Source organism: Peromyscus eremicus, chromosome 15 (assembly GCF_949786415.1).
Source record: "Peromyscus eremicus chromosome 15, PerEre_H2_v1, whole genome shotgun sequence".
Lineage (NCBI taxonomy): Eukaryota > Metazoa > Chordata > Mammalia > Rodentia > Cricetidae > Peromyscus > Peromyscus eremicus.
The window spans coordinates 60914281-60942207 of NC_081431.1; the positions used below are offsets into that span (position 1 = coordinate 60914281).

The 27927-nt window shown below is 41.3% G+C and overlaps 1 protein-coding gene across 3 annotated transcripts; it reads right to left on the reverse strand.

Annotated features, from left to right (window-relative positions):
- On the reverse strand, nucleotides 1–27899 carry Nucks1 (nuclear casein kinase and cyclin dependent kinase substrate 1). Of its 3 annotated transcripts, none has more exons than XM_059280143.1 (7): nucleotides 27660–27899; nucleotides 17408–17457; nucleotides 14252–14357; nucleotides 11507–11562; nucleotides 7074–7226; nucleotides 6091–6240; nucleotides 1–5159 (listed from the first exon to the last, which is right to left on the reverse strand). In XM_059280143.1, the coding sequence occupies exons 1-7, from the start codon at nucleotides 27674–27676 to the stop codon at nucleotides 4960–4962; spliced, it is 732 nt and encodes a 243-aa protein (XP_059136126.1). In that variant the 5' UTR covers nucleotides 27677–27899; the 3' UTR covers nucleotides 1–4959. The 3 variants fall into 3 exon arrangements, with proteins under 3 accessions (XP_059136126.1, XP_059136125.1, XP_059136124.1); XM_059280142.1 differs by lacking the exon at nucleotides 27660–27899 and adding an exon at nucleotides 26824–27260 and having other exon boundaries at nucleotides 6091–6237; XM_059280141.1 differs by lacking the exon at nucleotides 27660–27899 and adding an exon at nucleotides 26824–27244.
- Between the last annotated feature and the right edge of the window lie 28 nt (nucleotides 27900–27927).

Genomic DNA, 27927 nt, shown 5'->3' on the forward strand with positions numbered 1-27927 from the left:
TGGGTTACAAAAGCCCTTTTATAAAGCCATTTTAAAACGAAACAAACCAAAACGTTTACAAAAGAAAAGAAAAAGATACAGAAAATAACTTGCTTCATATGTCCCCAAAAAGAGAGAAAAATAAAGGGGACAATGCCAACATGCTCAACAGTAAGGGGTACTTTTTTTTCTTTTTTCTTTTTTTTAAATACAAAATACAAGCAAAGGATACACATATTTAAAACAAAGTTCAGGAGAAGACAGCAGTCCTGGAAATCCTCCAATCAGAGCAAAGCAAGAGTTTCTTTTTATGTAGATACATACAGACGGGGATATGTAAAAATGAAGTATCACATTAGACCATCACACAATTCTACCAATGCATGTTGCACCTATAATTCACAAACATGGTTAACAAATTCATGTTCACTTCAACTCGGTTTCATTTAAATTAAAGGAAAAAAGCTTTAAATAAAGTGGTTACATTCAAACTTTAACTTCCTTAGTACTGTGCTGCACATTTCAGCACTGCTAAGGTATTGCAAGAATGCCCAACCCTCTGGTGTCTCATCATGTGTCTAGCCACACTGCAATACGAAATAAAGGATGCCTGGCTCTCAGCCCCTAGCCTAGGATACAGTTAGGCTAGCTCTCTGACCCCTCCTGCTCAGAACATGAAAGATTAAGGACTAAAATCAGGGAAGACTGGGAGGTTTTAGAACTGGCAAATGAAGTCTAAAAGATGAATCAAGGCAAACAATTACTGAGATTGTGGCTGCTGCGTAACCTGGCAAGTCATGCCTTGCAGGAATTAAGCATGTAAGGTTTGCTGCAACATGTCCATGGTAAACCGACTATGTAGAGCTCTTATTTACAAATCTTGTAACAAATACTTCCAGAGGAAAAAGGAAAAAAATTCACTAACTTCCAGAAGACAAAGGTTTAATTGCCAGACATTTACAAACACACACTCACACATACCCACACCCACACCACACTTCAGGGTTTTATACATGTTATTTTTAGGGCATGACTGAGTACTATACTCCCCAACCCATCAAAAAAGGAAGGAAAAAAAAATCCCAATTTACCCTCCCCCCAAATCTAGAAAACCCTCCCTCACCCGATATACAAAGTGTCTGCACAACTGTGGTGCTCTACAGCCATGTAGAGCATGCTCAAACAGATGTCACCGGTTCAGTTACTCATTGGCATGGCAATAGATAGGCATATGGGACCCCCCTCCCCAATAGTGGTTATTACAATCAGCACCACTGTGAATTAGGCTTTAAACCAAAGTATAATTAATGGATTTGATATTCAGAATCATGTATTTTGTTTCCTAAGACAAAGGGAAAATGAGATTGAAATAAGAACATGGCTATCGATAGCTTGACATCCCAATACTAAAAAAAAAAAAAAAAACAAAAACAATGAACTCCCCATCTTCAAGTAACTCAGCAGCTTCCTCTGGAGAGAAAATGACAATACTCCACCCCCAGGAGCAACCAGTGGCTTTAAGTTCCCTCTGGCGGAAGTGCTCACTGCCTGTTTTTGACCTCCCTCTAAACACCATGAAGAGCCTATCTTGGATTTCTTCCTACCCATTCACAGGTGGCAACGTATTCAGTGTAGCTTCCGGGGCTACAGGTAAAAAGAACTGTTCTAACAGACACTCACTCTACAACACCAACAAGGCTTTCCGTTGCTTCTAAATTCTGCTCTTGCAGCAGCCCCTAAACCTGAGTTTGTTTACACTACTCCCCTCTCCAACCTGTAGGCTGAAAGTCCACCTGCCACCTGCACGTTCATGGTCATAAAAATAAAAACCTATCTTAAAAAAGTGTCACCTGTCATGGTGGCATTATTCCCAGCAGTATTAAGAGTGGAGGGGGAAGGACTCCCAGGCTACACAGTAAAACCATGTTAAAAAAAAGTCAAGTTCAGCTGACTATATCCATCAAAAATCTTACTAGATTATAACCTCAAATTTTACTACTGATTTGTTATCTGGAAGAAAACGCTATTTGAACTAGTACCAAATAGTAGTATTTTAAGACTGAAATAAAAGTTGTTTTGAAAAAAAACCAAACAGGAGTTTAAATGAGGCAGCCTAGGGCACACAAAATGCTGTGTTTTGTTTTACTTTTTAAAGAAAAGGTGTTTGGTGGGGGATTGATTCTCTTACCATTCTAGAAGGAACATCCTACTATTAATTTTTTCTTTGTAAGGTTAATTCTGAGTGGGAGGTATTTAAAATATATCCATCTGAGGTGGAGGGTTAAAAGCAGCGGTACAATACCACTAGGGGAGACAGAGGCTTCCATTTCTGGATGGGGGAGAGAAAGGCTTAAAAAGAGCCTTGAGAACTTGTAGTGTTAGCCAGCAAAGCTGCTGCAATCCGTTAGAGGTAAACCCAGCAGAGACGCGATAACAGACAGGCACCTTCAAATGAACACCCCATTTCCTGAGCACTGCAAAGCAAGACAGTGAATGCATTACCACCTCACTATAGGCACACAGGGGGGAAAAAAGGCGGACAGTGAGCCACGGAGGTGCCCAGCGCCACTCATTAAGAGCCTACAGCTGTGACCTATCTGCTGTTGTTATTAGACCTAACTGCTAAGCACCTGTTTCCAGTTGAGTCACATTAAATGTCTTCCTATTTGCATGCATGATTTGAAGGAAGACAGTGTTATAAACAATGAAGTGAAAGCAAAGGTCATTCAGAGCCCGTGTGCTCACTTGAGACACCAATCAATCTAACCAGCCTGTGATTAGAAAATATACTTTTCAAGCTAATGAATTAGTTTTAAAAGGGCCTCTAAACAAGAAGCCCAATCAGACACAAGTAACCTACAAGACAGTATTATTTCTCAATTACAGGTAGATAAAATCAGAGGTTAGTGCAGATTAATATATTAAAGAGACTTTAAAAACTGAGGCTAAGTTGAAAGACGCCCTACCCACAAATTCTCATGAAGCATGACCTAAGAGAAGCCCAAACGTCACTAGGAATGTAAGACTGAGTTGTAAACCCCTAAAAGGGAGAGATGCCTGGTGGAAACAACGGTGAGTCTCCTCTTTGCTTAAGGATGAGTACCTGAGCAAGCCCACTAAAGCAAACAGATAATCTGTAATACCCTACTACACAGCTCACAACTCTACTTCCATTCCACAATACAATAATCCAACCACTTATGTTCAAGTTTCTAGTTTTGGCCATATTTAATACTCATTTATTAACAGTGCAGGGTTGAAATGACTCTCTGCCACTAGGTGTTTTATTTATTTATTTTATTTATTTTAAAGCAGATCTAAGAATGTTCTTTAAAGTGTCTTAAAAACTTGAGTAAAAATATTTCTTAAATAACCCTTTGTCCTATGAACACCTATAAGAAAATGACATTGTCTGAGACAAACATGTCACTTAAAAAACACAAAAGCAGAATACTGAGGGAGCAAAGTCAGCTTAAGTGCAGAAAAATATACAGAAATTAATTCCACTAAATCTTTAATTTAGTAGCATAATAGGACCCCTAAACTTTGCATCTATTGGTGCATGGGATCTGAATGTGGAGGATCAAACCTATAGATCTATGTCCTGATGCTCTGTTAAGGTGTCTAGACTGTTATCAATGGCACAAAGGCACCCTAAAATAGTTCACTAATCCTGCTCTTGCTTTAAGAAACATGAACAGAAAGGAGGGGCTCAGAACAACTAAGAGGCAAAACAATTCCACAGTATGGAAGCAGCATTTAACATACTTCCATGCTGTCAGTAAATGAAAGTAATATTCCATGGTAGAACTTCGAGAACTTGAAGTAGCAGGATAAAGTTGTGAGATGTGTTATCATAGTATGTTACTATGAAGGAAAGATTTAAATATCAAAAGGAAACTGTTTCTATCCCCAAATAAAACTGGCATGGTTCATGGGCCCTTGAAAACATTTATAGCATAAAAGAATTTCAATTATCTGTATGCATAAAGGATAAATCTCAATCCTTTACATCTGAGCTTCACATTAACTCAAACTTTATTGGCTTAAAACTTTAATTTAACATCATCAGCCTGTAAAGAAATGCACTGTGAGGTGTACACTCATCTTGTCATCAAAATTCTAGAGAATCTTTTTAATTTTTTGATCAGTGGTAAAATTCTATCCAAAAAAACAGGATATATATAATATATATATATATATTTTAAAAAACATGAATCGATGAAAACATGAATGAAATATGAAATTAATGATGATTCTGGGTTCTGGTGGCCCATTTTTTAAAAAGACTGTTATTGGGACAAAAGGACCACTGGGTCTGAGTCTCTGAGAATAACAAGTATAAAATAAGAAAGCCCACACTTGCAGACAAGCTCCAGGAAGTCTGTTCCCTCCACACCCAGAGGATAGCGTGAGTTAACAACCCAGAATTCATGTTCATCTCCAACTGCCTCATCAGCCTAAGTTTAGAGTCATGATTCTTTTTGACATTTACACTTTAGACATATAAGCTCATGTTAAATGACAATTGGTCTGTCAAAAGTACAGGAAAAGGAAGAACAATAATTTTCAACTAAAACCTTCCTAGTTTTTCTGATTATTGTTCAAGTTGCTATTCTTTAGCAAAAAGCAGTTTCCATAACGTCCATCTCAAATCTTATTGCTTTACAGCCGTGGGATTCCTAACTTCCATTAAAAATACAAAGACAAGCAGTCAACCCAGTGATTAATTGACATGGCTTTCATTGGGAGAGGGGGAGGGAGGGGTTGGCAAAGAAAGAAGACCATTAGACAAAATGGCAACTTAAACATTTCAACATACAATGGTTTTGAGAGTGAAAGAGAAAGAGAGAAAGAAACATTATTTTAGACAAATGAAATAGCACTGAAAGCCCATGAGTCAAGCCACAGCCCAAACCGTGTCCTATGTAGGTTTCCTTTTTTTTTTTTTTTAATAAAATCTCTCCCCAAACATCACTTTTAATCTTCCCCAGATGGGGCTTCATCTTCAGACCCTTCATCTCCAGACTTCTCAAGTGGAGGGCTTGCAGAGGTCTTCTTTTCTGGAGGGCTTTCTGCTTCCTCATCCTCTTCTTTGGGAGAAGGAGTTTTTTCCTTTGATGCCTTTGAAGCCGTGGGACGACCCACTTTTCCTTTGCCTTTCACTGGACTGGGCGTCACTGAAATACAGAAAGCAACAATTTGGAGATGGAAAGAGAAAAAAAATGCCTTAACCATGGTATGAAGAGATGAGTAAAAGTTTAATCAGTAAGAAACTCATGAATTGTATTTGCCAGAATAAAACTATAAGCAAATCTAGACTTCTGATTTAATAAACTAGCTCCAACTAGGAAAGTACTTGGCAGAAAAACACTTGAAGACCCAAAAGACGAATCCTTATTGTCAAGGGTGGTTTTGTTTTTACTGTCAGTATTGTTTTATCTGACAAAACAGAGGCCCTCCCTAGCTGCTGGGACCAACCACAGAGCAGTCAGTACTACGTGAGCACAGAGGCCACTATGCCTGATTTGTGTCATTCCCACATTCAGGAATCCAAGTCCACAGTTTTTCTTTTTCTTTTATTTTCTTAAATATTTATTTCTATGTGCACTGGTGTTTTGTCTGCATGCATGTCTATGTGAGGTTGCCAGATCCTCTGGAACTGGTGTTATAGACAGTTGTGAGCTGCCATATGGATGCTGGGAATTGAACTGAGGTCCTCTGGAGGAATAGCCAGTGCTCTTTATCACTGGGCCATTTGCCAGCCCATTTTTTTACTTTTTTCAAGATTTTATTATTTTTAATTATGTGAACATGTGTGTGCCTGTGTGTGTGTGTGTGTGGGTATGCACATGTGTGCAGGTGCCTATTAGCTGTGGACATGAACTTGGGTCCTCTGGAAGACCAGCCATCATCTTAATCACCAATCCATCTCTCCAGCCCCCAGCAGTCTTGAAGGGACCAAAGGCAAATGTGAAAGCCTTTTGGATTTCTTACTTCTACCAAATCCAAGGCCAATGCCGAATTCTCAACAATGAACAATCTATGTTGAGAAGTTTAGTTATTAAAAAGTCTAAAGGCAGAAATGTGGTTTACTTTCACAGGCCTTACCCGTAGCCTTTAGTCTGGGCTTGGGCATTTTCTTTTCTTTTCTCTCGGGTCTGGACTTCTTAACCATCTTTCTGTTTTTCTTCTTGGAACTGCCATAGTCACTGTCGTCATCATCCTCCATCAGGAAGTCTTCATCACTGCCAGAATCTTCTGAGAGGAAAGAAGAATTTCAACGTCCAACTTAAATGTATACACCCTTCCAAGTGAACAGAGGGAGAGCGTGAGTGCTGACAATGACGGGACTAACAAGAGGTCCACTACCAACCGGGCTGGAGCTGCCCTGGCCCACTGCAGAATGAGTATAGTGTGGACACAATATCTTGGAGTAGGAAGAAACTCCTTTTAAAAGTTCAGGATTGGATAGATTTACTGCCAAATTCTACTGATTTGTTAAACAAAAAAATTAATTCTTCACTTATATAAATATACAATTGTGAGGGATGCTCTAGAAGAGGATGTTGGATCCTTTGGAAGAGGAAAAGCTAAGCCATGTCTCTATCCTTTTAGTTTTATCTTTTTGTTTTGTTTTAGAGACAGGATCTCACGATGTAGCTCTGGCTGTCCTGGAACTCACCACTCTAAACCAGAGACCCACCTGCCTCTGCCTCCTGAGTGCTGGGATTATAGGTGTGTCATACCACACCAAGCTGCACAGTTCTATCTTTTAACTGGTAGCATCTGCTTAATGCAAGGGACTGAATGAAACATTTAGCATCTTAGAAAACGCTAAGGTCATAACTACAACTGCAAAGGACAGAACCGCAGATGAAGCTCCACTGACTCAAAGTACTCCACTGAGTACTTGCCTGGCACGCACAAAGCCCTGGGTTAGACCTTCACTTCTCTATAACACTGGAAGGGGTGCTGCAGGCAGACCAGTAGTTCAAGGTCATCCTTAGCTATACAATAAATTGAGGCCAACATGGGCTACAGGAGAGCCTGTCTAAACAAACAATTAAAGAACAGTTGGTAGCTTCACGTACTCTCCTGGAATGGTGCCTCATCATCTTCTTCTGGCTCTTCCTCACTGCCAACATCTTCCAAGAGCATCTCTCTCTGTTTAGAAGCTGCTTTCGATGCTGCCTGTCGTTGCTGGCGAACATTCTTATGATCATCTTTTTCATCTTCACTGTCATCTGCGATATAAAAGTTACTGTGATACAACAGTCTGCTGACAGAGGATAGAGTAACAGCTTAACTTCATTAAAAAAGGAATAAAATCTATCCTTAAAAATTCCTTAAAGTAGCTGAGTAGTGGTGCACACATTTGATCCTAGCACTCGGGAGGTAGAGGAAGGCAGATCTCTGTGAGTTCGAAGCCAGTCTGGTCTACAGAGTGAGATCCAGAATAGCCAGAGCTACACAGAGAAACCCTGTATTAAAAAAAAAAACAAACCAAAAAACAAACAAAAATCCTTAAAGCCAGGCATGGTGGTATACATGGTATACAAGAGTACAAGACCTATCTGCACTATATAGAGACCAATTTAAAAAAAAAAAAAAGAAAAATCCAGCAGGGTCTGTGGGGGCCATAATCAAGCAGGAGGCCCTGCTGGCAGGAAGACATCCATGGGCCCCCCTGGTGCCTTGCAGCATCAGTCAGGTGGGCCTCATTATAAGCCATTACGTGGTGGAGAAATGGGAGATAAAGAGGAGCAGAATGGTCCATGTGTTGTGAAAAGACGCATAAAGCAAAAAAAAATGCAGATGGTGAGGAGTAGGCTGATGATGGAGGCCTGTTTGCCACCTGGGACCATAGTGAAGGTAGTGCGTAGGCTGAGAGCCATGGTGATGTCCCTGCTGGGCTGCTGCCAAGGGCCATATCTGGGTTCCTGTTGCCAACAAGTGCCATGTTGATTCCACTGGTCTGGGCCGCCTCCTGGGGCTGTGTTGGGGTTGTGTGCTGGACATTACAGCAAGAGAGAGATGGCTGAACCCCAGCGAGGGTGAACCGACCCTGAGGGCATGGATGTAGAGGAGCTGACTCTGCCCCCTTGCCTGAGGTGGGTGGCCCCAGTGGCCTGGACTGACCAGCTCAGCTACTACCCAGGCCCACAGCTGGGCCTTGGGGTGACCCATCCTAGCATCTACCCCATCTAGGACCTGCTGGAGCCTGTGAAGGGACCGATTCTGTGGAACAATACCCTCAGGATCTCCGAAGACTTGGGGCAGCCACAGGATATCCCAGAGGAGTTCCGGTGAGGATCCAGTGATGACGGTGGACCAGAAACCAGAGGCCTTGAACCAGACTAGTGACTCATCGTAATAACATTTGCTAGTAAAGCTGACTGGACAAAAGGGTGTATTATGTGAGACACCAAGGCCCTCAATGCCATCAGGACAAATCAAGAGGTGTTGGAGAGGCGGGAAAGAAGAAGAAGCAATGGTTTGTTGTTTGTTTTGTTCTTATGTTTGCTTGCTTGTTTACTGTGTTTTGTTTTCTTTGGTATGGCGCACTGCAGGGGTGAGGGAGGGATTAAGGAGGGACTGGGAGTGAGCAGAATTTGAGTGCATCATGTGAAATTTTCAAAGAATCAATAAAGAAGTTAATTAAAAAAAAAAAGAAAAAACTTGCAAAATATAGAGTGCTAATGTTAAGAACCAACTTAAATTAAAAATAAATGTACTTGTAATATATAAAGACCTGGGTGGCCTCAAAATTACAGAGAACTGCCTGCCTCTATCTATCATGCCTGACATAGGCATGTAGTTTTCAAAAACTGCAAAGCTGAATTAAAACATGAACACTTAAATTTACAACTGTTTAATCCTAAAATTATCAATTACACATCAATCTACATTTACTGGTTTTAGAAGTTAAAGTAAGAAAAATATTTTAAAATAGAAGCAGTAAGGGGGCCTTTCCAATTATCTCTATCCCAAGATATAAAACACATAAAAACAATGCTAAATTATTACTCCTTACAATGGATTGGATGACCTTTCCAATTTAGAGACAGGCAAAGGGAAATCTTTAAAAACACATTCAGATGAGCTAGATAAAAGTCCGATGAGGACAAGTTTATAAAAATATACTACAATGAATTAATTAGTGTTTCATTAATACAGTTATTTGGTCTGCTAAATGAAGGCCAAGATGCTAGCCTCCCCGCTCTAGACTAAGCTTTATTTTACCAGTCTCTACTTAGGCTCTTTACTGAACTTTTAGGCTTCCCTACTCTATTAAGGTTTAGCTATATCATACTTCTAAAACAGTCCCATAAGCCTGTTTTTCTTCTGAAAAAAACAAACAACCCCAAACCCAAACCCAACCAAACAAAAAAAAAAACCCAGGGTGACAGAGACTTGGCTCTTCAAATAAGAGGACTTGTTGCTTTTGAAGAGGACCCAGATTCAGTTCCTAGCACCTACTTGATGGCTCACAACCATCTGTAACTCCAGCTCCAGAGGATCCAACACCCTCTTCTGTTCTCTGTGGACAGAAGGCATGTACAGGGCACAACCTATACATGTAGCAAACACTCATACACATTAAAATAAAAACAGAGGCCAGACAGTGGTGGCACACAACTTTAATCCCAGCACTCAGGAGACAGAGGCAGGTGAATCTCTGAGTTTGAGTCCAGCCTGGTCTTCAGAGCTAGTTCTAGGACAGCAAGGCTACAAAAAGAAACCCTGTCTCAAACTGCCAAAAACAAAAACCAAAACAACCCCCAAACCAAAAACATAGCACCTTTTATTTACTCTTTGAGAATAAAAACATATACATAATGCATTTTCATTTTCTTTTTCCTTTCCTTTTTTTTTTTTTGAGACAGGGTTTCTTTGTATACTCTGGCTGTTCTGGAACTCTCAATCTGTTCAAATCTGTTCACCTGCCTCTGCCTCCCATGCTGGATTAAAGGGGTGTGCCACCACTGCCCAGCATGCATTTTGATCTCATCTATCGCCTACTACTTGACACCCCCACCCCCACCCCCCCCACCCCCGCCACTCCCAACACACACACATCCATACTAATTTCATGGTGTGTGTGTGAGTTTTAATAAACCAGTAAGTCCAATTAGTGCTGTTCATATGTGAAATATATGAATGGGCGTGAGGCTTTCTATTAGAGCATGAGCAACTTACCAGTGGCCAATTTCCAGTAACTATTAACTGTCAAGAGTTCCTAAATTATGGTTGGGGCCTTATAAGGTTCTCCCCCACTTCATGGTCAATGTTTAACCATTTCTAGTGCCAAAGATCTCATCTAGAGACAATTAGAGAATAAAGCTGACTATGGCAGACCCTAAGCTAAAATTGAGTTGGCAAAAGTTGTGCTTAATACAAGCACAGAGTCACACATTTTGAAGTATTAAAAATCTTAATAAAGGTAAGAAGACGGGCGGTGGTGGCGCACTCCTTTAATCCCAGCACTTGGGAGGCAGAGCCAGGCGGATCTCTGTGAGTTCGAGGCCAGCCAGGGCTACCAAGTGAGTTCCAGGAAAAGGCGCAAAGCTACACAGAGAAACCCTGTCTCAAAAAACCAAAATAAATAAATAAATAAATAAATAAATAAATAAAATAAAGGTAAGAAATTCAAATTAGGGCTCACAAAGCAAATGAATGCCAAAGCATATTACATTGGTAAAAATTAAAATAGCTGGAAGCAACAAGGAATACAGAAAGCGGTAAGCCATCAGATACAGGTTGTGTAAAAGCAGCCAGCACTCTAACTGCTGAGTGAGTCATCTCTAGTCCTTCTATAAGTTTTTGACAGGATCTCCTTATGTAACTCCTGGCTGGCTTTGTACTTTGCAGCAATTCTCCTGTCTCAGCATCCAGAATGTTGGTATTAAAGGCATATTCCACCATACCTGATTCACATGAATTCTTTTTTTACAAAATTTTTTTTCTATGGCTATTATTTCAAATGACATTTACTTGGTTTGCTGTCATTTCTTTATTCATATAAAAGTTGAACAGCAGTTGGGCATGGTGGCACACACCTTTAATCCCAGCACTGAAGAAACAGAGGCAGTTGGATCTCTGAGTTTGAGGCCAGCCTGGTCTATATGAGTTCCAGGACAGCCACGGTCACATAATGAGACCCTGTCTCAAACAACAAAACATTTTTTTTATGTGCATTGGTGTTTTGTCTACATGTATGTCTGTATGAGGATGTCCAGTTTCCTGGAACTGGAGCTATAGACAGATTAAGCTGCCATGTGGGTGCTGGGAATTGAACCCCAGTTCCCTACAAGAGCAGCCAGTGCTCTACTGCTGAGCCATTTCTCCAGCCACCATAATAAAAAGGTCTTAATCTCAATTTTGCATGAAAATAACCTGTACATATTACCTGTGTGAAAATAGAAACATTCCTGTAATTCCAGTATTTGAAAGTATCTGACATACAAAACCGTGTTAATAAATGAGTATATGAATTATTCCTACTGCAATAAATATAGTTTACCTGCTGAGTGAGAATCATCCTTCTTAGTCTTCACATCTTTTTCTTCTGAGTCTTCACTGTAAGGAAAAAAGAAAGAGAAAATGCTTGTGTGTCTTAGCTCCAAGTCTAAATGATCGAAGGACAGGGTGGCTACGCTTGTACTCCAGCAGTAGGACTGACATAGTGCAGACCCATCCTGGACTACACAGTGGTTTTAGGCCAGGCTGAACTGAAGAACAGAACCCTAAGTTGGGTATAGTGTCACATGCCTTTAATTTCAGCACTTGGGAGGCAGAGGCAGATGGATTTCTGTACATTCAATTACAGCCTGGTATACAGGAGGCTTTGTCTTTAAAAAGACCCAGCCAAGGCTATACAGAGAAGCCCTGTCTCAAAAAAACATCAAAACAAACAAACAAACAACAACAACAACAACAACAACAAAAGACTCTTGTCTTGAAAAAAAATTGCGATCAGATTTCTAATATCAGAACTGAAAAGTACCCCTCTCACATATAAAATGTTCAAACAGGGCCCAGGAGGTGGTGGTGCACACCTTTAATTCCAGGACACGGGAGGCAGATCTCTGTGAGCTGGAGGGATTTCTGTGAGTTGGAGGCCAGCCTGATCTGCAGGGCAAGTTCCAGGACACTCACACCTGGTTACATAGAGAAACTCTGCCTCGAAAAACCAAAAAAAGTTCAAACAGATGCTGAGGAATAAAACTGCTCTATTATTCCCTTACCTTACAGGGATGTTTAGTGAATAGGTGTAATTTTACTCCTCATGGAAAAATAAACTGAGTCTCAAGACTCAACAGGAAAGGGGGTAAGTATCTTAATCAAACAAGAACCGCAAGGCCAAGGCCCAGTTTAATCCTTCTTTCCAGGGCCACGACAAACAAAATTAAAAACAAAAAAAAAAATAAAGAAAAGTTTATAAATCGAACTTATGATCAAGTGTATGACTTTTCTCTGGCTATTTCAATAAGCAAAGTCAGAGAAAAACCCAATTTTTAAGTAGAAATTAATAGAAAAATCAATAAAACATTGGCTTATAGATTTAAGATCAACCTAAAGGCTAGCCTGGGCTAATTGAGATCCTGCCTGACCCCTGACCAAAAAACAAACAACAAAGAAAAAATTCAGGCCAGGTATAGACACTGATGAGACAATGTAACAGACCATAAATGGTTCATATTTAGGAGAAATATAAGTGAATATAATAAAAAAGTTCCTAAGTTGGGCTATTTATCTTTTTCCTGGAGCTAAGGACCAAACCCAGCTTGCTAGGAGCTTGCTAGGCAAGCGCTCTACCACTGAGCTAAATCCCCAACCCCGAGTTGGGCTATTTAAAACTACGTAAGAGAGATATACTCTAATCTGTCTCCCAGTGGCATAATATTGATTTCCTCAAAAATCACATTTCTGAAATTCTCTACTAAAAACATTGGAAGTTAGGTATATAAACAAACAAAAACTATTCAGTAAATGAATACATTTATAGTGATTTTAATATTCTAGGAGTCTTAATTCTGTTTTAAAATTATTATTTCATGTATGTGGGTACTTTGCATGTGTCTGTGCACTAAATGTGTGCCTGGTGCCCATCAAGTCCAAGATGGCATTGGATTCCCTGAATCTAGGATTACAGAGTTATGAGCTGTTATGTGGATATTGGGAATGGACCCTGGATCCTCTAGAAGAACAGCCAACGCTCTTAACCACTGAGCGGTCTCTCCAGCCACCATGAGTCTTAGAATGATTGAGAAATATTATTTATTTCATTCTTTGAATTGCTTATCTGTATGTAATAGGAGCACCTGGAAGTGGTATAAGCCTGATGGTTAAAGTGGAATTTGAGGTCCACCAGGTACAGTTTCAAAATCTACTGGTCTATTTGCTTATTAACGCCCTGCTTCTTTCTTTTTTTCCGGCCCCCCAAGTGCGGGGATTAAAAGTGTGCGCCATCACCGCCTGGCCCCTGCTTCTTTCATTGAACCCCTCAACCTAACAGATGTGTTATGAGAACAACACAATACAGCCTGACACTAATATTCTTCCATTATCATTATCATCATCATCATCACATCATCATCATCATCATCATGTCTTAAAGTTATACACTCTGAAAAGTGTATGTTCACTTTGAAAACCAGGAGAAAAATTCTATCATCCTGTTCTCAATGTAGATGATCTCAATGTAGTTATGTTACAGTTAAATTGCAATTCATGTGAACATATTTGTAAAACTAAAGGAAGAGGTTTGGAGAATGTTTGTCCAGGACATGTAAGGTCCTGGCTCCATTCTTAACACTACAACAAGAAAAAAAAACAATAAAAAAATTAGGGAGAGGCAAGTATCTAAAATGATTTCTTGAACAAGAAAGACTCATTTTGAGAGTAAAATTCAACAGGGTACAGAGCTTAGAATTCCACAAGCTTTAGTAATGGTTCTGCTATTGATCACCACAATGAAGTGTCACTACCAACCTTGGATAACAAATTACAAATTTAAAACATTCTTTTGGCTTATGCTCCTAAGTTTGAGGAAACAGCAAAAAATATTCTTGGAGATCACTTCTACCAAAAGTTCAGACCAAGTTGCTTCTGGGAATGAGGCGGACCTGCAGACCTACAAGCACAGCCTACACAAGGTGAAACACAGACTGCATGTAGAAACTTCACCCAGTTACAGCTCACAAACTGCCTTCATTTCAGAGTTCTGACAATGTAACCAGGAAGAAAAAACAATGATGCCTCTTACCTGTCTTCTTGTGAATTCTTTCCAGATCGCCTCTTATTTTTAGCTTCTCGAGGAGATGATCGAATTTTCTTAGCAGGAGGGCCTGAATCTCTTCCATAATCTTCATCTAAACAAGCAATTTTTCAAATTCAGTTAATTATGACGTTTACATGCTAAAATCACACATTACTGCTCATACTATTTAAATAAATGGGACCAGATTTCCCTCATGGTTTCTTTAATTAAAAGGGGGAGGGGTAGCTGGAGAGATGGCTCAGTGGTTAAGAGCACATGCTGTTTTTCCAGAAGACCTGGGGTTTAACTCCCAGCACCCACATGGAGGCTCACAACTGTAGTTCCAGATAATCTAATGCCCTCTTCTGGCCTCTATAGGCACCAGGCATGCATGTACACGAAGGCAAAACAAGCAAAAAAAGTACTCTAGAAAATTCGGGCTAGGAGTATTTATTACCTAACATGCAGGAGGCTAAGCTTTATCTCCAGTACCACAAAAATAAATAATTTTAAAAAGGCCAGCGGGATGGCTCAGCAGTTAATAGCACTTGGCTGTGCAAACCTGAAACCTGATTTAGATACCCAGAAGAAAGTTTTCTTCTAATCTCCATATGTCCACACTCATACATACATACATATCACAGGCAAGTACATACAACTAAAAATAGAACTTTAAAATTCCTCCCCAGTCCCACCTATTTTAATCCCATTTTATACATTATTGTCTGGTCCTTATATACATACATTTTATACATTTACACCACAGCTTGTCATTTTATACCATTCTCATTTATGATTTTCCTATGTTTCAACATCTTCATATTTACTCAAAATTCTAGTAATATGGGTTTTATTATGTGTCTTAGAAAAAATCTAAAATCTATAATCTTAGATCAAGTAAATTAGTAAATTACTTTTTTTTTTTTTTTTTTAAGTTTTTTGAGACAGGATTTTTCTGTGTACAGTCCTGGCTGTCCTGGAACTTGCTTTGTAGACCAGGCTAGACTCAAACTCAGAGATTCACCTGCCTCTGCTTCCCAAGTGCTGGGATTAAAGGCATGCACCACCACCACCACCACCACTACCACCCAGGTATACATTACTCTTAAACTCAAGTATTAAATATATAATGCACTCTGGATACTTATAACTTTAAGAAAATACCTCCACTTGTAAAAGCCCCATAAGAAAACCTCACCTTTAAACACCACTCCCACACACAACGGTGAGAAACTAGAAGTAGTGTGGACTTCAGTGATTATTAAATCGCTGGATTCACTATGAATTCCTTAACAGAATATCCTAAGCATTATCAGCAATATTTATTTTAATTATGTGTGTGTAGGGTGTATGTGGTTATGTGTATGAGCTCATGCATGCTGAGAACTGAACTCAGGTCCTCTGCAACAGTAGTATATGCTCTTAACTAGTGTACCATATTCTGCTGCTTAAAAATAACTAAAAGAAGAAAAGAAAAATAGACCTAAGTGAGTGAGATAAGAGCAGTGCCCAAAATTCTACAGCATGACCCTTAGCCATGCTGGGTAGTAGGGTGCACACCTTTAATCCCAGCACATGGGAGGCAGAGGCAGGCGGATCTCTGTGAGTTTGAGGCCAACATGGTCTACAGAATGAGTTCCAGGATAGTCAAGGATACACAGAGAAACCCTGTCTTGAAAAATCAAAAATGACCCCTAGCCACATTTAAAAACAAAATAAAACAAAACAAAAACCAACCAAATACTTATTTGTGTGTGTGAGCATGCCTGCCAGGTTGTACATGTAAAAGACAGGAGAACATGCAGAAATCGGTTCTCTCCTTCCATCGTGTTCATTCTGGAGATCAAATTCAAGGTGTCAGGCTGGGCACCAAGGCCTTTGCCTGCTGAGCCATATTGCAGGCCCTTAACTACATTTTTAAAAGTCAAAAAGAAAAAGGTCAAAACAGCTACATGCCAGCTAAGGGACATAAGGATCAACTCTGCTTCAGTTTCCTTAACTGTAAAATGAAATAGGAGATTCCATAACAGTATGCTCTAAAAATCAACCCATTAAACACAAACATTTATAACAGTTCCCAGCATGTAGTACAATTAATTATCTTCCAAGCCTTCTCAAAGGGCACATTATCTTTATAAAGCAAAATGTGGAACTCAGCAGTTAAAGCCACTGGTTGGTCTTCCAGATGACCAGGGTTCAATTCTCAGCACCCACACAGCAGCTCACAATGGCATTAACTCCAGTTCCAGGATCTGATGCCCTCTCATGTCCTCCAGAGCACTGCACACACTTGGTACACAGGCATAAATGCAGGCAAACACTCAAAAACATAAAATAATATTAAAAATTTAATAAAGTAAAATAAGGTAATAAAAAGATGCATCTTACTTCATTATACAAAAAGCATAACTTCTTTAGGCACAGATTTTTCTGTGATAATAACTGCAACAATAGCACAATTTTCTTGTTTTTTATTTTTTAATTTTATTTATTTATATTTTATGTATGAGTGCTCTACATGTATGCCTATATGCCAGAAGAGGGCATCAGATCCCATCATAGATGGTTGTGAGCCACATGCGGTTGCTGGGAACTGAACTCAGGTCCTCAGGTCCTCTGGAAGAGCAGCCATGCTCATAATCATTAAGCCATCTCTCCAGCCCCCAATTTTCTTGTTTTTTAATCAGGGTCTTGCTCTGATGTCACAGCTGGTCTGCAATTCCTGGGCTCATGTGCTCCATTTGTCTCAGGTTCCCGAATAGCTGAATTATCGGCTCATACTACTGTGCTTAACTAGCAGTAGGTATTTTACATAAATAAATATTGCATCATAAATTACTGGACATTTAACCTTTGGATCCTAAAACCAGATAAGAAAAAAAAATCAGGTGTTTTTTTTTTTCAATGATTTACAGAAAAGCTAAATGCCAGGCATAGTGGCACACAATTGCAATCCGGCAATTGTGAGGTTAAGGCAAGAGCATTTTGAGTTCAAGGACAATCTAGGCTATGTAATAGACCTTATCTCAAAGAAAATGGGTTAAGTTCAAGTTTTGTTTTCTTTGACACAGATCACTGGGTACTTTTAAAACCATGACAAGAAGCACATAAGCTGACAGTTCTGTCAGTACAACACATGACTTGTAAAAATCACAAACATACCTGCATCATCTGATTCCTGAAACTGTGAGTAATCAACGACCTTCCTATTTCTGCAGAAAGAGACAAATTTAGTAATTAAAAAAAAAAATGTATGACTTCTAGGACATCAAGAATACACATTTTAGTTTTACAAACAGAATAGTTCTCAGGCCAGGTATAATGATGCATGCCTTTAATTCCAGTTCTTGGGAAAGAAAGGCAGGCAGATCTCTAAGAGTTTTAAGCCAGCCTGGTCTGCCTACATGGTGAAATAGTGAGACCCTGCCTCAAAACAATAACAACAAACAACAAAAAATAAAACAAACAGACAAAACCAACTCTCAAACTTATACCACGTACCTCAGTGACAGCTGAACACAGTTCTTCCCCAGGTTTACACTTCCCACCTCCCCAGAACAGAACAGGCAAGAGTTCACCACACATACATATTCACTATAAATAGACATTCTATACACATTTATTTATACATTGCTGTGGAACAATCTTTGTACACTGTAAATATGTGTTACTCTCACTGGTTAATGAAGAGCTGACTGGCCTATACCTGGGCAGGAAGAGATTGGGCTGTAGAGCCAAACTAGGAGGACACTGGGAAGAAGGGCGGAGTCTGAGGAGTCACCAAGAGGCAGAGAAGCAGCACGGGAAGTACATACATGAGGTAAATGAGCCTGGGGCAGCATACAGATTAATAGAAACAGGTTATAAGAGCTAGCTAAAAAACAAGCCTAAGCTACTGGCTGAAAATTCATAATTAGTATTAAGTCTCTGTGTGGTTATTTGGAGAGTGGCTGGTGGGGCAGAAAAGTCTGCCTACAACACATATACATTCACGGGGCGAAAATTTTAAGTGTTAGTTTACCCACCCCACCCCACCCCACCTTCTTTCTGTATTATACAGCCCTGGCTGTTCTGGAACCTGGTTATATAAACTCAAGAGATTTTCTTGCCTCTGCCTCCCTAGTATTAGGATTAAAGGTGTTTGACACCATGCCTGGCTGTTTTTACTCTTTTTTTTTTTTTTTTTTTTTTTTTTTGGTTTTTCAAGACAGGGTTTCTCTGTGTAGCTTTGCGCCTTTTCCTGGGACTCACTCTGTAGCCCAGGCTGGCCTCGAACTCACAGAGATCCACCTGGCTCTGCCTCCCGAGTGCTGGGATTAAAGGCGTGCGCCACCACCGCCCGGCTACTCTTTTTTGTCTGTTTGTTTGTTTTTGTTTTTTGAGACATGGTTTCACCATGTAGCCCTGGCTGGTCTAGAATTCAGAGATCCACCTGCCCTGCCTCCTGAATACTGGGATTAAAGGGTGCCCCACCACATGCCAGCCTTTGGGGGGGGGATTTTATTTTTACTGTTATATACACAATCACTTATACTTGATAAAACAAGATTACTGCTAGGTAAAAAACTTTTTAAGATATAATATAGTTGTAACACTCCCAAATCATGATAAGACTAAACCTTAGAAGAAAAAACTTTGCTGTAGTCAAAAGATGCTTAGAAAAAGGATGTGGTGTGTGTGTGTGTGTGTGTGTGTGTGTGTGTGTGTGTGTGTGTGTGTATGTTATCTATTCATGTGCATGCATACCGCATATGTTCTGGTACCATGGAGGACGAAGGCCTCAGATCCTCTGGAGCTGGAGGTAGGTGGTTGTGGGGGTGCCTACCTTGGGTGTTTGCTTTTTGTTTTGAGACAGGATCTCACTATGTAAAAAAAGCCGACTTCAAACTCAGGATCCTCCTGCTTCCTCTGCTCCAATTGCAGATGTGTACCATCACACATAACCGATGAATTCTGCCTTCTGTTTTGTTCTACGAAAACTATGAAATCTGGAGATGATTGTGAGGTATACAGGAGGAGGTACACAGGTCATATATAGCATTTGACATAAGAAACTTGAGAAGTGTACTTGGATGCTTGGTGTTGTAGGGCTAAAGTACTTTTTTTTTTTTTTTTAAATGAACTCGTTCTTGTCAAACTAGAAGCTGAAAATCTACCATGATCAAAAGCTAACATTTAAGAGGAGGATTACTAAAGTACAAGGACATGAGATGGTCTATTTATTCCTAGCCAAAACAACAGAAAAGTCTTGTCAGAATCCTACTACAGAGCCAGAAATGGTGACACACACACCTGTCATCCCAGCCCCCAGGAAGTGAAGGCAGTTAAGGTCAAGAGAGTCTGAGGTGGACTAAGCTGCAGAGTCCTAGTTTCAAACTATTTAAATGCCAAATGGAACTAATTCTCCAGTTGAACAATAACTACCAGAAACGTGAACAAATACACCATTTCCACATAGCACAGATGACTGAACTAAAACTCAATCAGGGCTTGGCCACAAACTAGTTCTCTGTCCTTGAGTAAGGGATTCCCCCTCACTGACCACATTTTTCAACTGTAAAGCAGACGGAATACAAACTTCTAGAGTGGGGCTGGAGACACTGCCCAGTGGCTAAAGTAGCTCTTGACCAGTTCCACTCCCAGCAGGTGGCTCACAACTCTTATAACTGTAGCTTAAGAGAATCCTCCTCACTACTCTGTACTCCACATGCACATACCCACACCTAATTAGAAAGATATATTTGCCTTAAATACAAAGGACAGTATGTACCCTTTGGGCCAGAGTGTAAGTCATTAGTAGAAATGTCTTATTAGTGGCTCCCCACCCTACATAAAATGGGGTGGGAATGCTTGTTTACAATGAACTATTCGGTCCTGAACATAGGTAAGTAGTTTAAAGGTAACAGGATTTTAAAAGTGGGGCACGGCAGTAAAATTTATAATCCCAGCACTTGGGAGGTAAAGAGGCAGGAGAATCACGCCAGTATCTTCAGCTACACAGGTGAGCTGAAGGGCAGCCTGAGCTACATAAGATGCTGCCTCAACACCCCCACCCAAAGACAATAGGATTTTAATTATAATTATCAATTTCTTTCTACTAAATAGTGACAGAAGGTTGAGGGCTGGTAAAATAGGTAAGTACTTGTCACCAACTCTGATGACCTGAGTTCAATCTCTAGGACCAGCACGGTGGAAAAGGAGAATGGCTCCCAGTTGTCCTCTGGTCTCCACAAGCACAATATGACATGTGCACGCCCACATACGTATCATACAAATAAATACATGTAATAATTCTTTTTTAAAGAATGAGAATGTTGGTTTCACATACCAGGAATATCATTTTTGTCTGCTCTAAGAAAAAAGTATTCTGTCTGAAGAATGAAGGAGTACATTGTTTTAGAGTTAGAAATTGCCATGTTTTGAAATTATTTCACTTAACTCCTTTAATTTTATGAGAAAAATAGAACTGAGGCCATAGAACTTAGCTCTGTTTTGTTTTCACAGACAGGGTCTCACTATGTAGCTCTGACTAGCCTGGAACTCACCATGTAGACCAGGCTGGCCTTGAACTCACAGAGAACCACCTGCCTCTGCTTCCTGAGGGCTGGAATTAAAATTGTGTACCACAATACCAAGCCTAGAATTTAATGTTTCGTAACAAGTCTGCACATCTGTCTAAAATCTTCATAAGGAAAGCTGAATTAACAACACAGTCAATTGCAAATCCTATCTAATTATCAGGACCTTAAACTTTACACCATGGAGAACATAGTCTTTTTAAAATTAAGTCTAAGTACTCAGAGACTTTAACACAACCTACAGTTCAACCAATGCTTTACTGCCCTGCTACTTCTACCCTAAAGTTAATTATTATAAAAAACTGACTTTTCTGGGGGCTGGAGAGGTGGCTCAGCAATCAATAGCACTGGTTGAGTTCAGATCCCAGCACCCAAGTCACGTGGCTCACAACCACTTGTAACTCCAGTTCTAGAGGGTCCAACACTCTCTGTTGGCACAAGACACTCAAATGGCACACGTACATACATGTTGGTGGTCAACATCTCAGTTATCAGATGAATGAGATCCTGCAGAGCAATGCTTTTCAACTTATGGGCCACAAACCTGTTACTGGGCCTTGGAGTCATTTATCGGTGCATAAACAGCATTTTAAAAGAAAAACAGCAAATAGAAAATAACAGAGAAAACTGTATTCTAACACATCTAAGCTCACAGTCTTTCAGGCATTTATAGTCTTGTACAAAGCTGATTATAATCTACACATATTTCAAATGGAATTCTACCAAAGTAGTTCAAGAGCCATTTGGGGGGGGGGGGAGCAGACTGCAGAGACACTTCCAGATTTTTGCTTTTACCTTTAGAAGAAAAACTGTTGATGACCTATGGCCACAAAAGTGGTATTTTTGTTTGTGGGAGTACATGTCACAAGCAAGAGCCCAGGAGGTCTGGGTGTCTACTCCCCTAGTGCTAGAGTTCCTGATGGGTGTGCGGAGCAGGGTCCTCTGGGAGAAGAGCAAGCTCTCTTAATTACTGAGACATCTCTTCAACCCTTCCTCTGCTATTTTGGTCTAAACTGGTGATCTTTCCACTTTAAGCCTCCTCTGTAGAGGAAATATGGAGCACACCATCAAACCTGGCTCAATATATTTTTCGTTTGCGACAGCAAGCTTCTTAAAGTTTAAACATTGTTAGCCAGGTGTGGCTGCCCATGCCTTTAATCCCAGCATGTAGGGGTCAAAGAGGCAGGCCTGAGTTCTGAGGCTAGTCTGGTCTACATAGCAGGTTCCAGGACAGCTAGGGCTATGAGAGACCCTGTCTCAAAAAATAAATAAGTAAAAATAAAGACCTACCAGACTTTGGTAGTAGTGATTAGGGAGACACAGAGATCAATAATCAGCATATTCTGTTATCGATACTGAATTCTAAACAATCTTATCCAACCTTGAATCTTGTCAACAAAATCCCAAAAGAGAACTAAGAAACACTCATGATCCAAGGTAAAATTCCATTCATTAAATGGTTCTTCCTAGGGAGTCCAAACCTGTCTCTACCATCTACTGACTAGGTCATGTAGTCTCACCTACCACAATTACGCTGTCTAACCCTACCCCTTCATCTCAGAGCAGCCCTTAACATTTATGTTAACCTTACTTTTCTCCTTCAGAGTAAATTTTGTGCGGTTGGTTGAATCTGTCTTCCTGAGACAGTCTCTACATAGCCCCTCTGTTGTAACTCACTATGTAGACAATGCTGAACACAAACTCCCATATCTGTCTGCCTGCCTCCCCAGTGCTAGGATTAAAAGGATGTGCCACCATGCCCAGCCCCTAAACACTATGGTTTTAACAACTCATCATGTATTTCAAGTACCTTCTTGATACTCTAGTTGATTTCCTCCCAACAAAATAAAGTAAAATCTGTCCAGTAATGCCCACAGTAAATCTAACAATGTAGTTCATAAAAGATAGAGAGGGGAATAAATAAGGGCTACACCCTTCCTCTACTAATTCTGCTTTATGTTGCTAACACAATCCAAGATCTCAGTTGTCCCTCACACAATTTCAACATATTATATTTCTCCCAACTTCCTATCCTGAAGGCAAATGTCATCAGCCTTCCATCAGTCCTCACCTATGTCACCAAGAATAAAATAGCCCCCCCCCAAAAAAAGACAAGAACATGATGATAGGCCAAGAACAGAAAGATTACAACACTTGCCCATCCGTCTGAGAATTCATTCTGTTTGGGTTTCTCCATCTTCCAAGATCCTGATGTGAAACTGAAAACCCTTGTTAAAATAAAAACTCAGCATTTTCACAGAATTCTTTTGCTCTAATAAACCTTTTATGTTTCCCTTCTGTGATGCTGGGGTAGAATTTAGGGCTTCGTGCACACTAGCCAAGCACTCTACCAGTAAGCTACGTCTGCCTCATTAAAAAAAACAAAACAGCAAAGAGTTTACTTAAATCAGTGAACTTTTTAGTGCATAAAATTGTCCATCTACAAGTAACTCAGAACTGGGGATAGCTCACTTGGTAGAGTGCTTGCCCAGCATGCACGAAGCCCGGGGTTCAAACCTCAGCACTATATAAATAAATTAGACCTGGCATAGGTCTGTAATCCCAGAAAGAAGAAACAGAAACCCAAGGCCACCCTTGACTACATACTAAGTTATAAACCAGCCGGCTATACATGAGACTGTCAGAAACAGTAAAATGAACATTTTAAGAGCATACATTTGGGTATAAAGGTATAACTCAGCAGTAGAAAACCAGACAATATAAATTTCTCTTGTAATTCATATTTTAAAAAAAATTTGTCTCATAGATAGGAGATGGCACAGCAGCTAAGAATAGGTACCACTCTTAGGCAGGGCACAATGGTGCCTGCCTTTAATCCTAGCAGAGAGGCAGGTGGCTCTCTTGAGTTTCAGGGCCTGGTCTACATAGTGAGTTCCAGGCCAACCAGGGCTACATAGAGACCATCCTGTAAGGATGGGGGTGGGTGGGTGTTAAATAATTTATGCTTTTATAAAACGAAGCCCAGCCCTTACTAAGTCTTTGACAATTTATCATGAGTTTCTGTTATTTTTATTTTGAGACAATCTCATTATGCAGGCCATGTAGGCCTTGCACTTTCTGTATGCCTGCTTCAGTCTCAAGTGCTAGAATGACAGACATACAACATTACACCTGGCTTTAGAAGACATCCCTGATGCTTTAAAAACTTAAATCTATAGAAAGAAGTTTCTTTAAAGTCACACTTCTTGTTCACAGGTACATATACATCTGGAAGTAAAGAACAAAAAAAAAAAAGGAAACAGGCTCATCTATAAGCACATTTAATGGGATACTAAATTTAAGTATGTCCTTGTATTTGTTTGTTAAATTCTAAAATCTCTGCAATTTTCAAATTTCCCCTTTAACTAGGGTCTTCTTTAAACTACTTTTTTGCTAAGAAAGAATATTAAATTTTAGAATTCAGACATTATTTCAATTTTCCTTGAAAAGACAACAATCCTGAAAAACTAAATTTTAATCACAACTACAAACAAAAGTAACATCCTATCAATTTATAAGAGTCTATACTTTTTCATTTAAGTAATGGCAAAGAAGAGAATGTGTGTGTGTGTGTGTGTGTGTGTGTGTGTGTGTGTGTGTGTAGTGTATGGGAGGGCAGGGAATAGAGAACTTGACAACAAAACCCAAAACCAAAAGTGCCAGCATTTGGGAGGTTAAGGGCAGGATTTAAGGTCATCTTCAGCTACACAAGTCTGAGGCCAGCCTGAAGCTATGTAGGACATCAGTTCAAAAAACAAAATACCCCCAAACAAACAACAACAAAGCACTCTAAGAGGTGGAGACTGAGGGTCCCAGTGCTCACTGTCTAACCAATTTAGAAAGTGTGAGCATGAGGTCTAGGTAGAGACCCTACCTCAAAGAGTGATGGGAAACACAAGATGTCTGCTTTGGGCCTCTTTGCACACGTGTATGTATACATACACATATCTCAGAGGGAAAAATTAAAACAAAACAAAACAAAAAACACCAAGGCCAATGAGATGACTCAGGGGCTAAAGGCACTTGTGCCAAGACTAGGTTCAGTCCCCAGAACCCACAAGAATGGAATTGACTTCTGTAAGTTGTCCTCTGACCTCAACCAGACAGGTGGTATGTATATCCACACACATATACTCAAGTAAATGTAATTTAAAAAAAAAAATTAAAATCGAGTTTTTAAAAGGGAATAAAGAGCGATAAATCAGCTAGGTTACAAAGGAGTCCTAAGTGCTGATCTGAGTGACTTCATTCAGTAGACAGGACGTATACTTACTAGACTAGATCAAGAAACCTGAGTGAACCAGTAACTCTGAGCCTTCTCATCTTTTCTTCTTCTTTTAAAGATTTATTTATTTTTTATGTGCATTGGTGTTTTACCTGCATGTATGTCTGTGTTACGGTGTCAGGTACCCTGGAACTGGAGTTACAGACAGTTGTGAGCTGCCATGTGGGAGCTGGGAATTGAACCAGAGCCCTCTGGAAGAGCAGCCAGTGCTCTGAAACCCTGAGCCATCTCTCCATACTCCTTTTCTTCTTTTTTTGGATCTCATTGTATAGCCCTGACTAGCCTAGAACTCAGCCACCTGCTTTCTGCTTCAAGTGCTAAAATTAAAGGTGTGTGTCACCATGCTGGGCCAGTTCTCATCTCTTATAAGCAACATCTTCCTTCTTTCTTTTCAAGATTTAAGAGTCATGAAAGCACTCTGAAAGTTTAAAAAAAAAAAAAAGGGCATGCTATGTGCTTTAAAATTTTTTTCTTCCCTTTGAGTAAAAAAAAAAAAAAAGTCATTTCAGAAAACAATACTGTTGTTTTGTGGAATAAGGGGTCACTTTTGATGAGTTCCACTGTCATCTGGAGTTGTTTAGCATTAAAACAAGCTCATGCCCTCACCCTATCTGCATGCACAATATGAATGGGAAAGAGAAGTTTCATTCCAGGTATCTTTACTTAATTTAACTTTCAACAGCCACCCAGCTAACAGGACAGGTGGTTGGTTACAAAGTTAAGTTGGGAGTGGTGTCTCAGATCTGAGTTTGAAGCCAGCCTGGTCTTGATAGAGTTCTTTGCTTGCCAAGGCTATACAGTGAGAGCCCCCACCCCAACAAATACATCTGTTTTTAACAAAGGGAAAAAATAAAGCAACCGTGTTCTAGTCCCAACTAATGTACCATACAAGGGACCTCACTTTTATCCAGGTTCCAGTTAAGCTGCCAGTCAGCACCCCTCCACCCCCGAGTTTACCTCACTTTCTTCCTAACATCTGGACTATGTATGTTACACAATTAACTTGAATCTAAGGCCTAAAGTAATTGTCCTGCAGATATAAATTCAGACAGATATGTCAACTCACTAAAATAAAAGCGTCCAAAACACAGCGTGCTTAAATTAAAAGGGAGTAAACTACTATAGTAATTACTTCCAAGTGACAAAAAAAGCTTAATACTGTCTGTGTCCTAATCTTAAAATATCTTGAGTAGATGGTACTCAGTTTTATGTCCCCAAAGTACTCACTATAACCTGAAAGATACCGACTACTTCCCCAAACGGCAGCAAAGCTCACAGAAGAGATGGTAATTTGGAGGTGCGGGTTCAAACAAACTGGAAAAAGCAAGCAGGCAGGTAACTGCTTCTCGGCATTCCCACCCCGTGCGTGGGAGGAGTATGCAGTCCCAAACTACCACCAATAGGAGATCATCTTGTCAGGAGACACAACGGTGGGGCACAAAACCGTTGCCAGATCCAAACCTCTTTGGTATTAAGATACTTCTGATATCGAAACTTGGAATTGACAACTGTAAAAACACTCAAGGACTACAACTTTACCTATTTAGAAGACACTAGGCAAAGGAGCCATTCCTTTATGAGTAACAGGTATTGACTTCGGTCCTCCCCCCCACATCCCGCCCTCTCAGGCCTCAACAGACAGGACTAAACCACACCCCCTCCACCCAAGGCACATTCCATACAACAGCCCTGGAAGACATTAAAGGGGCGCCCACCGAGAGAGAGGAAACCGAAAACTTCTTGGAACCATGTGAATACACGTCTGATCGCTAGCGGAGCCTAGTCCCTTTACGATTAACGTTACTCGGGAAAAGAGAGGGTTGGCTACAGAAGTATCCGGAACGTGTACGCGGGTGAGGGGCAACGAGAACCACGCGGGATTTGGGTCGCGCGGTTAACGCGCACGTCCCCGGAGGAAGGGCATTTGCAGACGCTGGAAAGAGAAAACTTGGGGTTAACTCGTCCAGAACTCCTGGGCGGGGGGAGAAGCAGCGGCCCTTATTTTTCGGGGTCTCAGTGTCAAAACTCACTCTTGCCCCAAGGGGAAAAAAAAAGAAAGCGTGGGTCCCGCCCAGGCCGGGCCAGGAGGCGGGGCCTGCCGCGACCCCGAGGACGGAGGCGGGGCCGGGCGGCGAGGCACAGGCAAAGCCGCTCGCCAAGCCGCTCGGCGGCCCGCAAGCCTCGGGAGGACGGGATCGCGCGTGGCTGTCCCTGGCTCGGCGGCAGGCTCGGGCCGGGCCCAGGGGTGCGGCCTACTGGGGCGCCGATCGCGCGCTGCGCCCGCAGGGCCAGGGCCAGGACCAGGGCCAGGGCCAGGGCGGAGGTCGGGACGGCGGCGAGGCCGACCCGGGCCCCGAGGGCGCCCGCCCGCCCGCCCGCCCGCGCGCGCCGCCGAGCACCCCACGCGCAGGGGCGCGCGCGAGCCCCGCGAGAAAGGCCGCGCGTGGCGGTCAGGAGCACGGCTCCGGGCCCGCGGCCCAGCTCCCTCGCCCTCGCCCCAGCCCGTCCCGCCCGTCCCGCCCGCCCCGGGGCCTTGGGAGTCCACACTGACCTGACAGGCCGAGACATGTTCGCTGTCGAGGCACGACCGAGTCGAGGAGCCGAGGACCAGGACCCCCCTCCCCGCGCGCTCGGCGCCCCACCCCCCCGCTCCGGCCGGCGGGGCCGCTGCTACCGAGGCCCGCGCTGCTGGCTCCTCAAGAGTCCGCGGCTGCTTGGGTCGGGCCCCTGGATCTGACGAGCCCCCCGCTCCCCCGTCTCCTCAAAATGGATGAATCAAACCAGCCGAAAATGCGCCAAAGCCGTGGTGCAGCCAAACC

Excerpts from the sequence above, each read along its gene's own strand:
- Nucks1 (XM_059280141.1), bottom strand. The coding sequence starts at position 26,858 with ATGGTTCCAAGAAGTTTTCGGTTTCCTCTCTCTCG. Across the intron at positions 17,458-26,823 it reads TTTCGGTTTCCTCTCTCTCG|AAATAGGAAGGTCGTTGATT; the intron begins GTGGGCGCCCCT and ends CTCTTTCTGCAG. Across the intron at positions 14,358-17,407 it reads TCAGGAATCAGATGATGCAG|ATGAAGATTATGGAAGAGAT; the intron begins GTATGTTTGTGA and ends TTGCTTGTTTAG.